Source organism: Anomaloglossus baeobatrachus, chromosome 10, assembly GCF_048569485.1.
Source record: "Anomaloglossus baeobatrachus isolate aAnoBae1 chromosome 10, aAnoBae1.hap1, whole genome shotgun sequence".
NCBI classification, from domain to species: Eukaryota; Metazoa; Chordata; class Amphibia; order Anura; family Aromobatidae; genus Anomaloglossus; species Anomaloglossus baeobatrachus.
Genome location: NC_134362.1, coordinates 169,725,939 through 169,741,824, shown reverse-complemented (window position 1 = coordinate 169,741,824; position 15,886 = coordinate 169,725,939). Strand labels below are relative to the sequence as shown.

General features: G+C 50.9%; 1 protein-coding gene across 1 annotated transcript in view; it reads left to right on the top strand.

The window, feature by feature from the left end:
• RSPRY1 (ring finger and SPRY domain containing 1) overlaps positions 1 to 15,886 on the top strand; it is an 86,306-nt gene that overhangs the window by 27,058 nt on the left and 43,362 nt on the right. Inside the window, exons 13-14 of the mRNA XM_075326888.1 lie at positions 6,815 to 6,967; positions 7,711 to 7,815. Coding sequence (XP_075183003.1) covers positions 6,815 to 6,967; positions 7,711 to 7,815 — 258 coding nt within the window. The remainder of the gene's footprint in view (positions 1 to 6,814; positions 6,968 to 7,710; positions 7,816 to 15,886) is intronic.

The following is a 15,886-nucleotide window of genomic DNA, read 5'->3' as shown; positions in this document are numbered from 1 at the left end:
CACCTGAGAACCGCGCCGAGGGTGCCTGCGCGCCGGCCGCATTGTTAAATTTAGGCCCCGGCTTCGCCTGAGGCCTAGTTTCGTTTTCTCTGCCCCTGCATGTCAGTCATGCAGAGGGACAGAGCGGCTCCGCCCACCGGCCGTTCGGCACAGGGGAGGGACACTCCTCTGAGGAAATGTTTCCCTCCCCTGTATATCTCCTTGGCCCTCCGGATCCCGCTCTTAGAGTAGGCCCCGCCCCCTCTCCTCGCTCCAGCGCCATTTTATCAGCGTTCTCACACCGATCGGCGCTGGCTGCAGCATCTCTCTGGGGGTCCGGGCTGTGGGATCTGGAGGGCACACAAACGGTCTGGTAAGCCACAACCTCCGGTTGTGGACCTGCTTATACATTCTCTGGGGGTCATTCTGGGGTCCCTCCGGCTGCTCCGGCCCCGGTGGCTGAACCCCCGGCTTGGGTAGAATCCTTCTCTAAGTCTATCTCCCAGTCCTTTGCCGACTCCATGGGAGAATTGTCCCGGACTCTGCTGAGCATGCATCAGCCCCCTTCTCAGGGCGCCTCTGCTGCTACGGCTCGCTCTGCAGAGCTCACAGAGGACTCTTCATCTGGTCTCAGACCCCGTCCTCCTAAAAGGAGACGCAGGGTCCCCTCTCCTTCCTCGTCCCACGGCTCTGATTCACGAGCTGACTCGCAGGACGAGGAGGATGCCTTTACTGGGGGCTCGGACGCTACCTCCATGTGCCCCATTGATCTGACCGAGGGTGACGCAGATGTTAGTGATTTGATTGCGTCCATTAATTCTGTACTGGACCTCAATCCGCCAGTATCAGAGGAGCAACCCTCTCTGGCAGAAAAGCACCAGTTTTCCTTGCCTAAGAGAACAAGGAGTGTGTTCTTTAACCACTCCAGTTTTCAGGCCACTGTGACCAAGCCCAGGGCCTGTCCTGATAAACGCTTCCCAAAGCGTGGGTCTGATGACCGTTTTCCTTTTCCACCAGAGGTGGTCAAGGAGTGGGCTCATTCACCAAAGGTATACCCTCCGGTGTCTAGACTCTCAGCCCGGACAGTTGTATCAGTGGCTGATGGAACCTCACTTAAGGATCCCACTGACCGCCAGGTTGACCTTCTGGCCAAATCTGTATATGAGGCGGCAGGGGCCTCGTTCTCCCCATCTTTTGCAGCAGTGTGGGCTCTCAAGGCCATCTCTGCTTCTCTAGAGGAGATGCATTCCCTCACCAGGGACTCTATGCCTGAAATGGTTGCCTTAACTTCCCAGGCTTCAGCCTTTTCATCCTACGCCATGTCTGCCATGCTGGAGGCTTCTCACCGCACTGCGGTGGCTTCGGCTAATTCCCTCGCTATCCGCAGGATCTTGTGGCTTCGAGAGTGGAAGGCAGACTCTTCTTCAAAGAAGTCCCTTCTGGGCTCCCATTTGCTGGGTCCAGGCTGTTCGGTGAACAACTGGATGAGATTATTAATGAAGCTACTGGCGGGAAGAGTACTTCCTTGCCACAAACTAAAACCAGGAAATCTGTACAAGGCAGGAACCAGTCGAGGTTTCGTTCCTTTCGTTCCTCCAACTGGTCGTCCTCTAAGCCCTTGGCCTCGTCCACTAACTCAGCCAAGGACCAAAAGCCCAACTGGCGCACGAAGCCGCGTCCTCAAAAGTCCGCAGGAGCGGCTGCCACCAAGGCAGCCTCCTCTTGACTATCTGGCCGCGCCAGCAACGTCCTTGGTCGGTGGCAGGCTCTCCCACTTTGGCTTTGGTTTCAACACGTCTCCAATCAGTGGGTGCGGGATATCATCTCCCACGGCTACAGGATAGAATTCTCTTCCAGCCCGCCAAACAGATTTTTTCTGTCAACTCCCCCCTGCTCCAAGGCCGCCGCCTTCTCTCAGGCCGTGGCATCCTTGCAGGCCAACGGAGTAATTGTACCGGTTCCCGCCCGGGAACGGTTCAGAGGTTTCTACTCAAATCTCTTCCTAGTCCCCAAAAAGGACGGTTCCTTCCGGCCCATCCTGGATCTCAAGCTTCTCAACAAGCATGTTCAGGTGCGGCATTTTCGCATGGAGTCTCTGCGATCAGTCATTGCCTCAATGCCCCAAGGAGATTTCCTAGCATCCATCGACATCAGAGATGCCTATCTGCATGTGCCAATTGCAGTTTCACACCAGAGTTGGCTACGTTTTGCAATCGGAGAGGAACATTTCAAATTCGTGGCTCTCCCCTTCGGGTTATCCACGGCCCCTCGAGTATTCACCAAGGTCATGGCAGCAGTGGTTGCGGTTCTGCACCTCCAGGGGTTGGCAGTGATTCCTTACCTGGACGACCTTCTAGTCAAGGCTTCATCCAGTGCAGACTGTGTCAGCGGAGTGTCTCGCTCACTCTCGCCACTCTAGTTCAATTCGGGTGGCTTGTCAATATGCCCAAGTCCACTCTAACTCCGACCCAGAAACTCACGTACCTAGGGATGCAATTCGAGACTCTGCCGGCACTTGTAAAGCTGCCCTTAGTCAAACAGCAGTCCCTCCATCTGGCGGTGCGCTCTTTGCTGAGGCCCCGCCGTCATTCCATCAGGCACCTAATGCAGGTGCTGGGTCAGATGGTGGCGTCAATGGAAGCGGTTCCCTTTGCCCAGTTCCATCTGCGTCCTCTGCAGCTGGACATTCTCCGCTGTTGGGACAAGCGGACTTCTTCCTTGCACAGGTTAGTGGCTCTGTCTCCACAGACCAGGGGCTCTCTTCAGTGGTGGCTTTGGCCCCTCTCTCTGTCTCAGGGACGCTCCTTCCTGGCCCCGTCCTGGGTGATTCTCACCACGGATGCCAGTCTATCCGGCTGGGGAGCAGTATATCTCCGCCACAGAGCGCAGGGCACTTGGACTCCGTCCGAATCAGCCCTCTCGATCAATGTGCTGGAAATCAGAGCAGTGCTTCTAGCTCTCGTAGCCTTTCACCACCTGTTGGCGGGCAGGCACATTCGAGTCCAGTCAGACAACGCGACAGCGGTTGCCTACATCAATCACCTGGGCGGGACTCGCAGCCGCCTGGCAATGTTGGAGGTTCAACGCATCCTTCAGTGGACGGAGGACTCCAAGTCCACCATATCCGCAGTCCACATCCCAGGCGTAGAAAACTGTGAGGCAGATTATCTCAGCCGTCAAACCGTGGACAGCGGCGAGTGGGCCCTGCATCCGGCAGTGTTCCGGTCGATCTGCCGCAAGTGGGGCACTCCGGAAGTGGATCTAATGGCATCCCGGCACAACAACAAGGTCCCGGTTTACGTGGCTCGCTCCCACGATCCTCAGGCCTTTGCAGCGGACGCGCTGGTTCAAGATTGGTCCCAGTTTCGTCTGTCTTACGTGTTTTCCCCCTCTAGCTCTCTTGCCCAGAGTCCTGCGCAAGATCAGAATGGAGGGCCGTCGGGTCATCCTCATTGCTCCAGACTGGCCCAGGCGAGCTTGGTACCCAGACCTGCTCCATCTGTCCGTAGAGGTGCCGTGGCATCTCCCGGACCGCCCAGACCTTCTCTCACAAGGTCCGTTTTTCCGCCAGAATTCTGCGGCTCTCAGATTGACGGCGTGGCTCTTGAGTCCTGGATCTTGACGACTTCTGGTATCCCTCCTGAAGTCATCTCCACTATGACTCGGGCTCGGAAGTCTTCCTCGGCAAAAATTTATCACAGGACTTGGAGAATTTTCCTGTCCTGGTGTCGTTCTTCCGGCCATGCTCCTTGGCCTTTTTCCTTGCCGACCATCCTGTCCTTTCTACAGTCCGGTCTGCAGCTAGGACTATCCCTCAATTCCCTCAAGGGACAGGTCTCGGCTCTGTCAGTGTTGTTCCAGCGGCGTATCGCCCGGCTGGCTCAGGTGCGCACTTTTATGCAGGGCGCATCTCACATCATTCCGCCTTATCGGCGGCCTTTGGATCCCTGGGACCTTAATCTGGTCCTCACGGCTTTGCAGAAACCCCCCTTTGAGCCTCTTAGGGAGGTTTCTTTGTTTCGTCTTTCACAGAAAGTGGTCTTTCTAGTGGCCATAACTTCCCTCAGGAGAGTCTGTGATTTAGCTGCGCTCTCTTCGGAGTCACCTTTTTTGGTTTTTCATCAAGACAAGGTGGTTCTCCGTCCGACTCCGGACTTTCTCCCTAAGGTATTTTCTTTCCACCTTAACCAGGACATTTCCTTGCCTTCCTTATGTCCGGCTCCTGTTCATCGCTTTGAAAAAGCGTTGCATACTCTAGATCTGGTGCGGGCGCTCCGGATCTATGTTTCACGCACCGCTGTTCTTAGGCGGTGCACCTCTCTTTTTTTTGTGCTGACCACAGGTCGGCGCAAGGGCCTCTCTGCTTCTAAACCGACCCTAGCTCGTTGGATTAGGTCGGCCATTTCTGATGCCTACCAGTGTACTCAAGTGCCTCCCCCGCCGGGGATCAAGGCACACTCGACCAGAGCTGTCGGTGCCTCTTGGGCTTTCAGGCACCAGGCTACGGCTCAGCAAGTCTGTCAGGCTGCCACTTGGTCTAGTCTGCACACCTTTTCGAAGCACTACCAAGTGCATGCTCATGCTTCGGCAGATGCGAGCTTGGGCAGATGCATCCTTCAGGCGGCTGTCGCCCATTTGTGAAGTTGGGTTCTGCCTACTTCTCAGTTTTCTGTTTATTCCCACCCATGGACTGCTTTGAGACGTCCCATGGTCTGGATCTCCCATAGGAACGATTAAGAAAAAGAGAATTTTGTTTACTTACCGTAAATTCTTTTTCTTATAGTTCCGTATTGGGAGACCCAGCTCCCTCCCTGTTGCCTGTTGGCAGTTTTCTTGTTCCGTGTGTGATCACCGGCTGTTGTTGTAGACAGAGGCTCCGGTTGTTCCGGTTTTTGCTCTATCTCTACTTGTGGGTGGCTATTCTCCTTCAGCTTTTGCACTAAACTGGCTATATTTGGTTATCCAGGGGGTGTATATGCTCAGAGGGAGGAGCTACACTTTTTAGTGTAGTACTTTGTGTGTCCTCCGGAGGCAGAAGCTATACACCCAATGTCTGGGTCTCCCAATACGGAACTATAAGAAAAAGAATTTACGGTAAGTAACAAAATTCTCTTTTTTTTTTTCCCCTGTTTTATTTACCATATATATCTAGTTATTTGGTATGGTGATCACCAAATCATTGAGAAAGTCCCTTAATACATTGTGGTGATCCTATTTAGCTCTCTATGGCATGTAAATTGTTTGCAGCTGGGGACTACCTATTAATACAATTTAGCTGCAGTGGCATATCTAATTCCCTGTAGGTTACCATTGATCAACCTGTGGGTGACTGTCCTTCTATAATTGGCTAGTACACCAAGAGGGGTAGTTGTTTATTATGTCTTTATTAACTTATCTGATTTATATTAATTGAGATATACCCCATATTGGTGGCTACGGGATTTTCCTATGCACCTGTGTGACTTTTTTGCCATCACTCGTACATTGGAGGTGAGCTGTATATGATGTTCTTGAGATTGTAATACTACTGTGGCTATTATTTTCATATATTGAGGATGTAATTATGCCCCTGGCCTTCTCTTATATGTAAGCTATGTACCTTTACCTTTTGCCAGCAGTCACGTGCAATATCCAGCTGGATATGTTCATTGTTCACCGCTATTTTTTCTATATTATGTGTATCCATTCACCACTGTGTTTGTTTGAAATTTATTTCAGATATATAAAATATTAAAATAAATAATTTCTTGATGTAATTGGACGTTGTTCGCCTCTTCTTGTTCTTTTTACCTCTTGCCTTAGCGAATGTCCAAAAAAAGATTATATATCCATGAGTATCTCAACAAAGTATAAATTAATATGAATGTTTCACACCTCTCATTGTTGTTCTATATAATTTGGACAGATGATGGAAGACTAACTGTGCCTGTCAGTTGCATGTAGACCCCTGATTTTCGACCGCCAAACGCTTTGTTCTCCCGGTGATGAGCCATTGCCAGAGATATTTGGCGCTGACTGTCATAGAGGACATAGGTGATGCCCATAATATTTAGATCAGGCGGGCTGCCAAGCCGTACCCCAACTGTGCACCATACAGGGTCAGAAACTCTAATATGCAAGGCCTAACAGAAAGGGGCCTGGCTCCTCCCGCACCTGTGATGCCTCCACTTAGTGGGGGTTTAGCTGCATCCTGCTGGAGTATTAGTTTTTGGCCTGGGCGATGTACAACTGCTGCCTTTTTTGCTGTAATAGAAGAAAAAAATAATCTAGCTTCCGGAATAATATAAAATCTTGTGCAAGCTTTATTTTAAAGGACGTAAAAAATAATTACATTACAAGGGACAAAATAGGGAGTCCATGTGCGGCTACGCGTTTCGAACGCCACCTGCGTTCTTTGGCAAGCCTTTTTTTGCTGTAAGTAAATGAGTTTGTGTCAGCTAGAAGTGACTTTTACAATATAAGGCTCCATAGACTTACACTGTAAAAGTAACTTCTGTCTCACTCGTAGAACACTGATCCGGTGAGTCAGAATAGAAGTCATGCGATCCAGAAGAAGAGCGGAGCAGCGCTGGAAACCAAGACTGACTGTATTATGGCACTTGCACTACATTATAATGAAGATGAAAAAATATGGTCAGGAGTGGAGAGGATTCCCTTTCTTTTTCCCAGCATGCCATGGGATGTACTAGTTGCGCTGACGGATTTTTACTGGGGTCACTGCTTCCAGACTGCGCTCCACATGTTGGTACCCAATGGCATTGTATGACACGCTGCTCACATAGTAACTTCTGTGCAATGCTTCCCATCAATCACCCTTTCCTCTTCTCCTCCGTAGGTCGGGGTTCTTTGCTGCGGCAAGTTTCATGTCCTATCAGCAGTGCGAGTTCAATTTTGGAGCAAAGCCCTTTAAATACCCACCTGCAAACAAATTTAGCACTTTTAACGAATTCGCTGTTTTGGCTCCTGAAGAAAAGGTCATTTTGCCAAGGTAGAAATTGTGATGACATTTCCAGTTTGTCTGTGATCCTGATCCCAGCGCCTCGTGCACTTATCGCCGTTTGCTTTATGCGCCATATTCTCCTCCCTGTAATTGTTTTATTATTTATTATCAATAAATAATTTCTCCTTGTGTATGAGGCTAGATTTCTTATGTTGTTCTATTTTTTTTTGTTTGTTAATAATAATAATAATAATAATAATAATAATATTTATTATTATTTGTGTGTAAAATATTATATATATATTTAATATAATATATATTTAATATAATAGATTTAATATATATATATATATATATATATATATATATATTATAAATTATAGAATTTTAATTTTCTGTTTTTCTTCATAATCTCCATCCTTTGAGAGTTCCTGGGACTGTTCAGTATTTATGATCTACACTTTGGAAAGTTCATTATCGGATTGATGATTGGGGGGGTCTGACACTCCACCACCAATTCAGATGATTAAAGGCACCGCTGCATACAGTGTGCTGAGCCTGTAAATGGTGCTGCAATCCTTCTCCTATATGGGATTGAGTTTACAGGAGCATTCACAGACACTCCGCAGTGTATAGAGCCATGACATTTCGAGTGCACCACTGCCCCAATCTGTGGATCATTGGGAGTCGGACCACCCAACAACCTGATATTGATGACCCTTTTATGTACTTGCCCAGTTTGCGATCATCATGGTATTAATGAGCAATAAATAACTCTCTCCTCTTTCCAGGCACAGACGTTTAGCACTGTTAAAACAAGTCAGCATTCGAGAGAACTGCTGCACCCTTTGCTGTGACGAGGTGGCAGACACCGAACTGAAGCCTTGTGGACACAGGTCAGTCCTCGCACCTTGGGAAGACCACCTTGGTTGAGATTAGTTCACTGACGTGCTGCTGTCACATTTATTTTGTGCCCCTGCATGCGCTAAGGTTCCATTTGCTCCCTCATGTTATATACTATTAGGTGCAGATCAAATACTTTCTTTGTTTGCGCCTTTTTTTTTCAAGTTTTACTTTGTGGTCACCATTGACCTTTCTAGGTTTTTGTCTTCCAGATAATTTGCAGCTGATTCAATTGCAACTCTTTAAAAAGTCAGAATATTTTTGCACATATATATATATATATATACTGATATTATTTTCTTTTTCGCTCCTAATTGGGAGACCCAGACAGTGGTGTATAGCTACTGCCTCTGGAGGCCGCACAAAGAACTACACTTAAAAGTGTAAGGCCCCTCCCCTTCTGGCTATACACCCTCCCGTAGGAGTACGGATTCCTCAGTTTTAGCTTTGTGCGAAGGAGGTCAGACACGCACGCATAGCTCCATTGTTTTTAGTCAGCAGCAGCTGCTGACTATGTCGGATGGAAGAAAAGAGGGCCCATACAGGGCTCCCAGCATGCTCCCTTCTCACCCCACTGTATGTCGGAGGTGTTTGTAAGGTTGAGGTACCCATTGCGGGTACGGCGGCTGGAGCCCACATGCTGATTCCTTCCCCATCCCTTTTTACAGGGCTCTGGGTGAAGTGGGATTTACTGGTCTCCAGGCACTGAGACCGTGCTCCATCTACAGCCCCTGGAGAAGATGCTGGATGGAGCGGAGTACATCAGGGACATGGCCCTGCTTCCTCAAGGTACTCTGTGTCCCCGTGCATTTGGCGCTCACACCACAGCATGCTGGGTGTTGTAGTGCGCCGGGGACATCAGCGCTGCGGCGCTTGTGCCATGGCCTCATTCAGCTTCGCTGAAGCAGGCACACTTTTGGGAAACGGTCGCGCCGGCCGCTGGGACTGCGGCGCGGCTGGCACTTGTGGTGCGCCGGGGACTTCAGCGCGGGCCGCGCTTTTACGGCGGCCGCGCTGATAACTCGAGTCCCCGGCTTTTGCGGCCTGGTTCCGTTCGTTCCCGCCCCAAGACCTGCCAGTCAGGAGAGGGGCGGGACGCTGGTCAGTGCATCAGCGCTGAGGGCTGGAGTCGTTTTTACATACTCCAGCCCTCACAATAGGCACAGAGGGGACACTGTTTCCCGCACTTTTGTTTGGGAACTCCCACGGACCGCCCCTCTCCACAGACGCCGGCAGCCATTCCTGCTGACACGCTGAGCTGCAGAGGGGAGCCGGGGAGACCCAGACAAGGAATTCTGCGCCTCTTACCCGCTATTCAGCGGGCGGTAAGCAGCCCTCAGGGCTCACCCCCTCTTGTGCCAGTAGTAATCTTAGTATTTCTTCAGCGCTCTATTGGGAGACCCAGACAATTGGGTGTATAGCTACTGCCTCCGGAGGTCACACAAAGTATTACACTAAAAAGTGTAAGGCCCCTCCCCTTCTGGCTATACACCCCCCGTGGGATCACGGGCTTACTCAGTTTTAGCTTTGTGTGCGAAGGAGGTCATACATCCACGCATAGCTCCACATTGTATAGTCAGCAGTAGCTGCTGACTATCTCGGATGGAAGAAAAGAGGACACATATAGTGTCCCCAGCATGCTCCCTTCTCACCAGATGGTGTTGCAAGGTTGAGGTACCTATTGCTGGTACAGAGGCCGGAGCCCCACATGCTGTTTTCCTTCCACATCCCCTTGGAGGGCCCTGTGGAAGTGGGATCTGTCGGCCTCCAAGCCCTGAGGCCGGGCTCCATCCACAGACCCAGAAGAACCTGATGGATGTGGAGCACGAGTACTATCAGGGACAAGGCCCTGCATCGGTCAGGTACTCGGTGTCTCCGGCAAGCACAGCACGCTCCGGGCTTGCTGGGCGTTATAGTGCGCCGGGGACATTAGTGATGGGCTTATGTTGCTGCAGCCATGGCTGAGCGACGGGTCATGTTTAGGAACTTGCGCCGACCGCTCATACGGCGGCGGCGCTGATGTGACTTGTAGTGCGCCGGGGACTTGGCGCCGACCGCGCTTTTACGGCGGGGGCGCCTGTAACTTTAGTCCCCGGCTTCTGAGGCCTGGCACCGCTTCGTTCCCGCCCCCAGCCCTGCCAGTCAGAGGAGGGGCGGGACGCTGTACAGATCTCAGCGCAGGGAGCTGGAGTCTGCTTTGCATTCTCCAGCCCCCTCTCACTGAACACAGTGAGATGCCGGGTTCCCGCTCTTGGCTGGGGCTCGCCCACGGCCCGCCCCTCTGCACAGGACGTGGAAGAGAAGCCGGCAGCCATTATGGTTTCCACTCTGGGAGAACGGAACCAGGCACAGGTTTTTGAGCGACCTCATACTCGCGCTGGGCGGGCGATAGGCAGTACTGGTCCCACTAATACTGAAGTGGGCTTTTGAACTGTGTGCGGATATGCGATGCAGCACTGTACTGTCGCTATTCTGGGCATACTCTCCTAGATGGCTAGACAAGTGTTCAATGATTAGTCTGCAGTGTTTGTTGGCAGTTTTGGCAACAGCAAAGTGCCAAGGCACAAGCTTTCATTGCCGCTTCGTTTGCAGGTGCTGCAATTGGGTTTATTGTCATGCTATACATGCACTATATGTCGTTTTTCTTGGCTAATGCACCTAGTTAAACAGACAATAGCAGCAGTAAGGCAAGGCTGCCAAGGCACAGGCTCTCAATGCTGCTTGATTTGCTTGTACTGCAGTGTTTTTCTGTCATGCTTGTCTGCTATACATTTCCTGTATGTCGCTATCCTTGCCTCATGCTCCTAGTTAACTAGACAACAGCAGCAGTAGAGCAGTGGTGCCAAGGCACCAGCTTGCAAGGCTGCTGCATTTGCATGTGCTGGCAGTGTTTACTGTCATGTTTGTATGCGATACATTCACTGTATGTCGCTATCCTTGTCTCATACTCCTAGATATATAGACAATAGCAGCAGAAGGCCTAATGTGCTAAGCCACAAGTTTCAATGCTGCGTGTACTACATGTGCTGAAGTGTTTACTTGTACTTCAGGCTTGTATGCTATACATTCACTGTATGTCGCTATCCTTGTCTCATACTCCTAGATATATAGACAATAGCAGCAGAAGAGCTAATGTGCCAAGCCACAAGTTTTCAATGCTGCGGGTACTACAGGTGCTGAAGTGTTTACTTGTACTTCGTGCTTGAATGCTATACATTCACTGTATGTCGCTATCCTTGTCTCAAGCTCCTGGATAAATAGACAACAGCAGCAGAAGAGCTAATGTGCCAAGCCACAAGTTTTCAATGCTGCGTGTACTACATGAGCTGAAGTGTTTATTTGTACTTCATGCTTGTATGATTATTTACTGTACGGTCGCTATCCTAGGCTATGCACTTAGATAGCTAGACAACAACAGCAGAAAAAGAAAAGGCCAATGAGGACTTTATATGTTGCTTGTACTGCATGTAATACGAGTCTAGGACCCCAGTGCGGGCAATTGCTTGACCGGGGTTTTCGGCTATATGTGGTTAAAAGAACCACCTGTGCTTCCTGTCCAGAGACAGGGACGAAATTGCAGTTTTTTTCCGCTGTTATATTGGCTGTGACTATGGCTGACATCTTACAGTCTGGCAGCCCACGCAGACCTTGGGCAATATAGTTGCAATGCCCCTGGCCACCATGATTTGAGGAGCAGCTCAAGGCTCCAGGGTGGTTTTCACGCGTCCCAGGGGGCAGGCTCCGACACGGACGTCAGTTCAAGAGGGCCTAAGCAGGCTCGCTGGGAATAGCCCTCGACTCCATCAGTGAAAGAGTCAGCTTCACAGCAGGGGAGATCTCTTTTCTAATATCGCAAGCAATTGCGTACTCGTCTGGCCCTCTGATCCTAGAGATGCAGTCCAGAAACGCAACGCTTTTCACGATAAGCGTTCTCCGACCGTATTAATGAGGCACTCTCCTCCCTGATTGGACAAGCGCTAGCCCAGGTCCAAATGTGGATCTCCCGATCTCCAGGCTTGCAGCTGGATCTATAGTTGTAGTGGTGGATGGGGCTTCACGTCAAAATGCCATTGACAGATAGCTTCATAGACAGATTGCGGCCAGAACCTATCGGCAGGTCGGTTGCTCCGGCAGTCGCAGCCGTGAAGGCACTCCAAGCTATTTCAGATAGTGTTGCGCAGAGGGACGCTGTCACCGGTACATCTCGGTCTCAGCAGCGTCTGTAATCTCGCAATCGCCGCATGGCGAACCATGCTGTTAAGGCTGTCCGAGACTCTACGAGCCGGACGGCGGTGGCATCGGCCATCTCCGTATTTTTTACGCAGAGCCTAGTGGTTAACAGATTGGATCAGATGCTTCTTCCAACAAAGTGCTTAACCAGGTTGCCTTTATCTAGTGATAGTCTGTTGGTAAGGGTTGAATGAATTCATTCAACTGTCCAAAACGACTCAAAAGGCCCAGAAGGGCATAGATTCCTAGCAGGCTCAAGTACGCCCGGGGAAGGCAGCCGGAGGAATCGCTACCAAAGCGTTTTTTTCTCATAATTTTCAGCCTTCTCGCTCCGCAACCGCGGGGAGCAGACTCCCCCGCTTTAGCGACATTTACCTACCACAGGTCAAAGGCCGGTGAGAGAGAGTCAGTTTGTCTCAAACTACCTCTCCGACCGAGCCGAGGCTCTTCTGCAGGCAGGACGAGTGGTAATCCCTGTTCCTCTTCAGGAACCAGTTACGCCTTTTGCTTCGACCTGGTCGTGGTGCCAAGATAGGACGGCTCCTTCCGTCCCGTTCTGGAATTTAAACTGCTTAACAAGCACGTGACAACCAGGCGGTTCCGGAGGGAATCACTCCGCTCCGTCATTGCCTCACTGTCTCAAAGAGTTTTTCCTAACATCCATAGACATTAGGATGCTTATCTCCACGTGCCGATTGCTCCAAGGCACCGGCGTTGGCTACGGGCATATTTCGTTTTGTAGCCCTACCCTTCGGCTGGCGACAGCCCCACGGGTTTTTCACCAAGTTCATGGCAGCAGTGGGAGCAGTCCCGCGCTCTTACGGTCACTCTGTGATCCCTTTCTTGGACAATCTACTTGTCAAGGCACTCTCTTTTAGAAGCATGCCAACACAACCTGAACATGGCGCTGGACCCTTCCCAGAGTTTCGGGGAGGTCTTTGACTTCTTCTAAGTTGAACCCAATCGCTGGCATATCTTGGCATAGAGTTTTCACACTCTCTCAGTGATAGTGAATTCCGCTGGACAAACAGCGTTCACTACAGACGAGGGTGCAGTCTCTCCTTCAAGGAGGCGCCTCATCCAGAGGCGAGCCTTTTCACGCAGTTTCATCTGCGTCCGCATCATTAGAAGATTCTTCGCTAAGGGGAAGGAAGTCGATGTTCCTACACAGTAACGTCCCCCTTTCACAGACGGTCAAAGACCGTCTTCAGAGGAGTCCACTCTTCAACTCAGTGGTCTAGAGCTCTGGGCAGTGTATCTTGCACTGCAAGCTTTCCTGCAGTGGCTGGAATGCAATCAGAACCGAATTCAGTCGGACTATCCACAGCGGTGGCGTACACATTCCGGACGTACAACACTAGGAAGCAAGTCTTCCTCAGTCGCGAGGACGTGGACGCAGGGGACTGGGACCTGCTCCCGTTTGGCTTCAAGAAATCGGTAGCCGCGGGATGAGGACGGACGTCGACATCATGGCGTCTCGGCAACTACAAGGTCTCGATTTTCATGGCGGGAGCTCTGGCGACAGGCGCCTTGGCTCAAGATTGGTCGCAGTTCCAGCTTCCGATTGCTGCCGCACTATTCTCGTCGCCCCAGACTGGCCGAGGAGGTTGTGGTACCGAGATCTGTGGCATCTCACCGTCAGTCGACTGTGAGCATTACGTCAGGGTCACAATGAGACGGGCTCGCCAGCCGCGGTTTGCCAAGATATTCCACAACTCGTGGAAGATATTCTTATCTTGGTGTTTTGCTCAGGGAGTGTATCCCTGGCCATCGGCTTTGCCTACTTTGCCTGCCCTCCTGCACTCTGGTCGGGAAAACGGTTGGTCGCTCGGCTCCCTTTAAGGGCAAGTCTCGGCACTATCCGTGTTGTTTCAGAAGCGTCTAGCACGTCTTCCTAAGGTGCGCACGTTGCTACAGGGAGTGTCATATTGTGCCCCCGTACGAGCGGCCGTTAGATCCATGGGATCTGAACGAGGTACTCGTTGCTCTCCAGAAGCCGCCTTTCGAGCCTCTGATGGGAGTTTCCCCTTTCTCGCCTGTCACAGAAAGTGGCTTTTCTAGGGCGATCACGTTTCTTCGGCGAGTGTATGAGCTGGCAGCTCTGTCATATCAGGCTCCCTTCCTGGTGTTTCACCAGGACTAGGTAGTGTTGCGCTCCATTCAGGAGTTTCTCCCTAAGGTAGTATCCGCGTTTCAGCTTAATCAGGATATATCATTACCTTCATTTTGTCCTCATCCGACTCACCGGTTTGAAACGGGTTTACATTTGTTAGATCTGGTCAGAGGACTCAGAATCTACTTTTCCCGCACGGCGCCTATGCGCCGATCTGATGCACTGTTTGTCCTTGTCGCTGGTACGCGCAAGGGATTGCAGGCGTCTAAAGCCAACATGGCTCGATGGCTCAAAGAACCAATTCTTGAAGCCTACCGTTCTGCTGAGCTTCCGGTTCCATCAGGGCTGAAGGCCCATTCAACCAGAGCCGTGGGTGTGTCCTGGGCATTACGCCACCAGGCTACGGCTCAACAGGTGTGCCAGGCAGCTACCTGGTCGAGTCTGCACATTTTCACCAAACATTATCAGGTGCATACCTATGCTTCGGCGGATGCCGGCCTAGGTAGAAGAGTACTGCAGGCGGCAGTGGCCTCCCCGTAGGGGAGCGCTGTCTTGCAGCCCTATCAAGAGGTATTTATTTACCCACCCAGGGACAGCTTTTGAACGTCCCAATTGTCTGGGTCTCCCAATAGAGCGCTGAAGAAGAAGGGAATTTTGTACTTACCGTAAATTCCTTTTCTTCTAGCTCTTATTGGGAGACCCAGCACCCGCCCTGTTGTCCTTCGGGATTCTTGGTTTGTTGCGGGTACACATGTTATTCATGTTGAACGGTTTGCAGTTCTCCGATGTTATTCGGAGTGAATTTGTTTAAACCAGTTATTGGCTTTCCTCCTTCTTGCTTTGGCACTAAAACTGAGTAAGCCCGTGATCCCACGGGGGGTGTATAGCCAGAAGGGGAGGGGCCTTACACTTTTTAGTGTAATACTTTGTGTGACCTCCGGAGGCAGTAGCTATACACCCAATTGTCTGGGTCTCCCAATAAGAGCTAGAAGAAAAGGAATTTACGGTAAGTACAAAATTCCCTTCTTTGTTCCTGCAAATACTTTGTACTGCATAGCGCTGGTCGCCCTTTGGCTATAGACTCTCTCACATTGCAGAGAGCCAACAGCATGTCGTCCACAAAACGCAAGGGTGCCAAGGCACAGACATTATATGCTTCCTGTACCGCATGTGGGACTTTTCTACCGGCAGGCTCCACTGACCCCCATTGTGTGCAGTGCTCGGCCCCTGCGGCACTTGCACAGTCGGGACCTCTGCTGGACGTGACCCAGGGTGTACCACCTGTGAATGCTGTCCAGGTGACAGGAACTGACTTTACAGCTTTTTGCTGACAGAATGTCTCTCACTATGTCACAAATTCTTGACACATTGCGAGCTAGGCCTGTACTTCAGGCCACGGACACTGTGCAATCATTGCCCCCTGGTCCCCCTCAGCTGAATTACCTCCAAGCTCCGGGACGGGCACATACACCTCAGGGTGAAGACTCTGACTCGGACGATGGCCCCAGGCAACCTAAGCGGGCTCGCTATGAGGAGCCTTCACATTCATCTCAATGGTCAGGATCCCAGCGAGATGAATCTATGGGTGATGAGGCGGACGTAACTGATCAGGATTCTGATCCTGGGACCGCTCTCAATCTAGATACACCAGATGGTGACGCCATAGTTAATGATCTTATAGCGTCCATCAATAAGATGTTAAATATTTCCCCACACGAGAG